Raw genomic sequence first — 7,088 nt, forward strand, 5'->3', positions numbered from 1 at the left:
ATGACGTCGTTTGGAGCCCAAATCGAAAATCCAGATCAATTTATGTCTACTTTCAAAGTAAAAGGGCAAATTTATCATAGAGCAGGGTCCCTTCTACCATTCTCAGGCGAGAATCATAAATTTTTACAATTGTACTTCATCAGTGATAGAAATTCTGAATTGAATGCACGTTGCGAAATTTCTCCCAACTTTGAAAGGACAATCGTTTCCCAATTGCAACATCTTTTCCACGAAAATAATAATTTAGTGCGTCTGTTCAAAACAGCCATCGATTTGATGCCTACTGATACGCATAAAATTGTTATTTCCGCTGACAAAACGCCTCCTGGCCAACATGTGCGTAGATACAATGCTCCAACTATCGACGAAGTGGCAATCGTTATGGTCGGTGATCAGTTTTTACCTCGAGATATTATTCTTCATAAGCGAAACGCTCAGTTGTTAAGAATTGCTGAAACTCATCGATGCTACGATGCCCTACAATATCCTATCATTTCTTGGGATGGAGCCGACGGCTATCACTTTAGTATTAAATTGATGAATCCAGCCACTAACAAAGAAATGAATAAGAAATGCAGTGCAATGCATTATTATTCCTATAGACTAATGATTCGGCAGGATGAAGAAAATTATATTTTAAAATGCCGTGAATTGTTTCACCAATTTGTCGTTGATATGTATGCTAAAATTGAATCAGAACGTTTGCTATATATCCGCCTGAATCAGACCAAGCTCCGCTTTGAACAATACATTCATTTGCGAGATGCAGTTATAAATGACGGTAATACCACAAACGTTGGAAGATTAACAATTTTACCTTCGTCATATGCTGGCAGTCCCCGTCATATGCATGAATATACTCAAGATGCTATTGTGTATGTTCATCTCTATGGTCGTCCAGATTTATTTATTACATTTACATGTAATCAATCTTGGGACGAGATACTGCAGCTTTTACTTCAAGGACAATCGGCGGTTCATAGGCATGACATTACGGCCCGTGTCTTCCGCCAAAAGTTGAAATCACTGACAAACTACATAGTACAACTTGAACTGTTTGGGTCAGTGCGATGCTGGATGTACTCAGTGGAATGGCAAAAACGAGGTTTGCCACACGCACATATACTAATCTGGCTACATAAAAAAATTACTTCGAACGAAATTGATGATGTGATTTCCGCTGAAATACCTGATAAAAATGTCGATAAGGGGTTACATGATATTATTGTAAAAAATATGATACATGGACCTTGCGGTGCACTGAACGAAAATTCACCATGCATGGCCAAAGGATGGTGCACAAAGCAATATCCTCGATTTTTAGTATCCAACACAATTACTGGCAATGATGGTTACCCACAATATAGAAGAAGGTCTACTGAAGATGGCGGTAAAACAGCAATAATAAAGAAGCGTAACGGTACCACCATCGAAGTAGATAACCAGTGGGTTGTTCCATATTCCCCATTATTATCAAAAACATTTAATGCGCACATAAACGTTGAATACTGTAACTCCGTAAAGGCAATCAAATACATATGTAAATACGTCAACAAAGGCAGTGACATGGCAGTTTTTGGCTTGCAGCCCGAAATCAAAGATTTCGACGAAATCGTACAATATCAGGCTGGAAGATACATAAGCAGTAATGAAGCTGTTTGGCGAATTCTTTCATTTCCGATACATGAACGTAGTCCAGCTGTTGTTCACTTAGCGGTACATTTACAGAATGGTCAACGTGTTTATTTCTCGGAAACCAACGTGCAACAAAGAGCCCTGAATCCACCGGATACAAAATTAACAGCTTTTTTTTCGCTTTGCAAAAATGATTCTTTTGCAAAACAACTGCTGTATACTGAAGTGCCTTCGTATTACACGTGGAATACTAAAAATAAAGTATTTGAACGTCGAAAACAGGGTAAGTCAGTCGACGGCCAACCTACCATCTTCAAAGATACCACGATAGGAAGACTCTACACCGTTCACCCCAATCAACATGAATACTTCTTTCTACGCCTGCTTTTGGTGAATGTACCCGGTCCGACATCCGTTGAGTATTTGAGAACTGTAAACGGTACTATACATGACACTTACCGTAGTGCATGCCAAGCTCTGAATTTATTGGAGAATGACCAACACTGGGATAACCACATCAATGACGCGTGCGAAACGTCAACCCCAAGTCAAATTCGTGCATTGTTTGGCATCATTTTAACAACTTGCTCTCCATCAGCTCCTACAGAGTTATGGGAAAAATATAAGTCAAAAATGTCCGAAGATATACTCCATCGAAAACAGTTAGAGACGTCAGATATGACTTTTGATTTTACATCAGAAATTTATAACTACACTTTAGTTATTATAGAAGATTTGTGCGTACGTATGGCAGACAAACCTCTTCAGGATTTGGGAATGCCTTCACCTAACCGTATCGCTGCTGTTTCGACATGTGTAGAATTGGATCTTGAACAAAGTTACAGTACGAGTGATCTATTGTCGTATGTACAAAATAACATTTCCAAGTTAACGTCGGAACAAAAAGACATTTATGATACGATAATGCATTGTGTCGATAACAACGTTGGAGAAATTTTCTTTTTGGATGCGCCAGGAGGTACTGGTAAAACGTTTGTGATAAAACTGATTCTGGCATCAATTCGATCAAAAAATGATATAGCGTTGGCAATTGCGTCGTCCGGAATAGCCGCAACATTGCTGCCTGGTGGAAGAACTGCTCATTCCGCTTTGAAATTGCCTCTGAATTTGCATTCTACAGAAACTCCCACGTGCAATAATTCCAAATCATTTGGGATGGGTAAAGTATTGCAGCAATGCAAACTTATTATTTGGGATGAGTGCACAATGGCACACAAAAAATCGCTCGAGGCTCTGGATCAATGCTTGAAAGATTTGAGAGGGAAGTCGAAACCCTTTGGCAGCACATTAATATTGCTTGCGGGAGATTTCAGGCAAACATTACCTATAATACCTAGATCAACTCCTGCAGACGAAATGAATGCTTGCCTGAGAAATTCTAATTTATGGGCACACGTAAAAATATTAAAATTAACTACAAATATGCGTGTCCGATTGCAAAACGATGACTCTGGTCAAACATTTTCAGATCAATTGCTGGCAATTGGAAACGGAAAGCTCCCAGTAGACTCAATTTCAGGACGTATACAACTACCCGCTGATTTCTGTAATTTAGTGACGTCCAAAAATGAATTGATTGAAAAAGTATTTCCGAATATTCTAAAAAATTATAAAATAATAAATGGCTAAATGAAAGAGCGATTCTCGCACCCAAAAATATAGACGTCCATGAAATCAACAATACTGTTTTGACCAAGATTCGAGACCAGGCAGTCCTTTACAAGTCAGTCGACACAGTTTTGGAACCAAATGAAGCGGTTAATTATCCATCTGAATTTTTAAATTCCATAGATTTTTCAGGGTTTCCACCACACGTGCTACAACTAAAAATAGGCGTACCAATAATAATTTTAAGAAATATCAACCCACCAAAGCTTTGCAATGGCACGCGACTTGCCGTAAAAAAAAAACAATGGAAAACCTAATAGAGGCCACAATCTTGACAGGGCCTTTTGAGGGTGAGGCTGTTCTTATTCGTCGCATTCCCATGATTCCAACGGATCTGCCTTTTCAATTTAAAAGATTGCAATTCCCAATTCGATTAGCATTTGCAATCAGCATTAACAAAGCTCAAGGTCAATCATTAGAAAAATGTGGTATAGATCTTAATACTGATTGTTTTTTCCCATGGACAATTGTACGTTGCATGTTCGAGGGTCGGTAAACCTGACAATCTATTTATATGCAGCGACAATTGGACAGCGAAGAATGTTGTATATTCGCAAGTTTTACGCAGTTAATTTGTATTGTATCTATCTATCTATCTATCTATATAAAAACGAGTTGTGTGTATGCATGTTTGTTAGTTTGTAAAAAGAGCGTTTGCATATGACGTCATTATTAGTACATACGGCTTTGTATATGCACAGACAATGGGAAAGCCAAGAATGTTGTATATTCGCAATTTTTACGTAGTTTAACTCCTGCAGACGAAATGAATGCTTGCCTGAAAAATTCTAATTTATGGGCACACGTAAAAATATTAAAATTAACTACAAATATGCGTGTCCGATTGCAAAACGATGACTCTGGTCAAACATTTTCAGATCAATTGCTGGCAATTGGAAACGGAAAGCTCCCAGTAGTGGGAAAGCCAAGAATGTTGTATATTCGCAATTTTTACGTAGTTTGAAACACATATATAAATCTATCTATATTCACAGGTGGGACACAGGGACACAACTACAATGGCGCATAACTAATATGGCGCGTAACGACTTACGCGCGCGGGGGGGCTTGGGGGGGGCGCGAAGCGCCCCACCAACTAGGTGTTGGGGTGGCGCGAAGCGCCACCCCAACAGCTAGTATATATATATATATATATATATATATATATATATATATATATATATATTTATATATATATATATATATATATATATATATATATATATATATATATATATATATATATATATATATATATATATATATATATATATATAGGGGAGAGTCTGGTAAGACGGACTGGGGGGCAAGACGGACCTTTTGTCATTGCTCAACTTGAGCGTCACCTTTTTATCACTTGTAGAGCTAGAAACAACGGCCATCTAGTGGCAAGTTTCGGAGCGAAGTCTGAGAGTTGAAGCCAATCTTGTCTTCGAGAAAAATATTTTTATTCGTTTTCACATTCTCGAAACCGGCTTTTAAGGTAAATGTTTTTCTTTTCCGATGTTTCTAATGTTCTGTTTTATACTGTGATAATTTTTCTTACAAATATGGAGGTCTAGGAGAGTGTGTGAGACATTAATTTTTTTCATTGCAGCGCCATCTTATGTTATAATTTTTAACTATTCCGAAAAAGCAGGTAAAGGGTAAGATGGACCACAGAGACAGCGGGTAAGACGGACCGGTCCGTCTTGCCCCCTATCATCTGGGATCTTTTTCGAAGTTATTATTTTTTACATATTTTGTGAATATTGTGTTGCATTTATTGTTCCCGCATGTCAATTAGAAATATATTAAGCTGTCTCTCTTTTGCAGAATGGGAAAGTATACTAGGAAAACCACCCGCGGTCTCCACGACCAGGACTTACTGAGAGCAGCTGCTATGCGAGTCAAATCTGGTTCGCCGCTTCGCAAAGTTTCGAAAGAGGTTGGTTTGCCACGAAGCACAGTGCGAAGAGCAGTTGCAAAACTCGACGCGGCAGAAGATCCCCAATCAGTGGAGTTGGCAACTACCTTCAACTTTAAAAGTGTGTTCTCAGCAAACGAATAGATACTTCTGAAGGACTATATGATCACGGCACAGCACATGCATCATGGACTTACGAAAAAGGAAGCAGGTCAGCTTGCATATGAATATGCCCAGGCCAAAGGGAAGAATATGCCGAAGAACTGGACTGAAAATAAGTGTGCAGGAAAAGACTGGATGAATAGCTTTATGAGTCGTGTTGGGCTTTCCCTAAGGTCCTCCGAAACGACAAGCCTTGCCAGAGCCACCAGCTTCAACAGGACGAATGTCAGCGAATTCTTCAATAATTTAGAAGAGCTGCTTATAAAGCACAAGTATCCGCCGAATAGAATATATAATCTTGACGAGACTGGAGTAACCACCGTTCAGAAGACACCAAAGGTGGTTGCAGAAAAGGGATCAAAGCAAGTTGGACGCATTACTTCGGCTGAGCGAGGGACGCTGGTAACAGTCGTAGGGTGTATCAACGCAGCTGGCCAGTCGATAGCCCCTTTCTTTGTCTTTCCACGAGTGAACTGGCTTCAAAGTTTTCTCAATGGCACGCCCCCTGGAAGCACAGGAAAATGCCAGCCGTCTGGATGGATGACAGCCGAAATCTTCCCGGTTATGATACGCCATCTGATCTCCCAAACCAGTTGCTCGCCCACAAATCGACTTCTGCTGATTATGTATAACCGTGATTCGCACGTCTCATTGAGCCTGGTTAATCTTTGCAGAGAAAACGGCATTGACGTCTTAACGCTTCCGCCACATTGCAGTCACAAGCTGCAGCCTCTTGATGTTGCTGTTTATGGGCCATTCAAGCGATACTACAATGAAGCAGCTAAGTCGTGGATGATTTCGAACCCAAACAGGAGGATTACCATTTATGAAATCGGAATATTCGTTGGAATCGCTTTTCCAATAGCTTTCGTCATGGAAAACGTACTAAGCGGGTTCCAAAAAACAGGAATATACCCTTTCAATAGGAACGTTTTCCAAGATCACGACTTTCTCAGCGCCTTTGTGACAGACCGACCAGCACCAGAGACGTCTCCCATGACAGGCCAGTCTGCAGTTCCATCAATCAGCCCTGGTGACGAGAGCTTAAATAACGACGAGCTGCCAACTACCAGTAGCTCAGTGATTTCTGCGACTATGCCAGTGACTCCAGAGTCGGTTCGTCCTCACCCTAAGGCGAGTTTCTATGCAAGAGACGGAAAAACGTCTAGGAAAAGAACTGTCCAAAAGTCCAAATTCCAAAATTCTGACGAACACACCTGAAAAAAACAGACTGGAAGAAGAATTTGAGTTGAAAAGAAAAAAATCAGAAAAGAAAGCTCAAAGAAAACGGCCTGAAAAGAGAAACCTCTCCAAACAGCCTGGGAACGGGGAAGACAGCTTCGATGAACATATCGCGCTGAATGATGAAAGTGATGACAGCTTGCATTTGGATGGGTCAGAGGAGGAGGAGTTTCTTGATGGAACCGAACCAAAAAGTGGGGATTTCTTGGTTGTGAAAGTGCCGACCAAGAAGAGCTTCCTGAATTATGTTGGAGTTGTGTGTGATTGTGAATCTGATGGTTTCCAAGTTCAGTTTTGGAAGCGATTAGCTCCATCGAGCAAATTCACGGCAACTGAAGAGATGAGCTTCGTGCGAAAAGAAGAGGTCATCATGAAGCTGCCAAAACCGACCCCTTCGGGCGGAACGACGAGACAGTCGGCTCAGTTCGTTTTTCACGTAGATGTGGCCTCGTAC

The 7,088-nt window shown here is 40.4% G+C and overlaps 1 protein-coding gene across 1 annotated transcript; it reads left to right on the forward strand.

Annotated features, from left to right (window-relative positions):
• Positions 1 to 5,392: 5,392 nt before the first annotated feature.
• Positions 5,393 to 6,613, forward strand: LOC136025543 (uncharacterized). Its single transcript, XM_065701570.1, has one exon. The coding sequence runs from the start codon at positions 5,393 to 5,395 to the stop codon at positions 6,611 to 6,613; it is 1,221 nt and encodes a 406-aa protein (XP_065557642.1).
• The last annotated feature ends 475 nt before the right edge of the window (positions 6,614 to 7,088 follow it).

Source organism: Artemia franciscana, chromosome 3 (genome assembly GCF_032884065.1).
Source record: "Artemia franciscana chromosome 3, ASM3288406v1, whole genome shotgun sequence".
Classification (NCBI taxonomy): Eukaryota; Metazoa; Arthropoda; class Branchiopoda; order Anostraca; family Artemiidae; genus Artemia; species Artemia franciscana.

Bases quoted from the DNA above. Each gene is read 5' to 3' on its own strand.
- LOC136025543 (XM_065701570.1), top strand. From the start codon at position 5,393: ATGATCACGGCACAGCACATGCATCATGGACTTACGAAAAAGGAAGCA.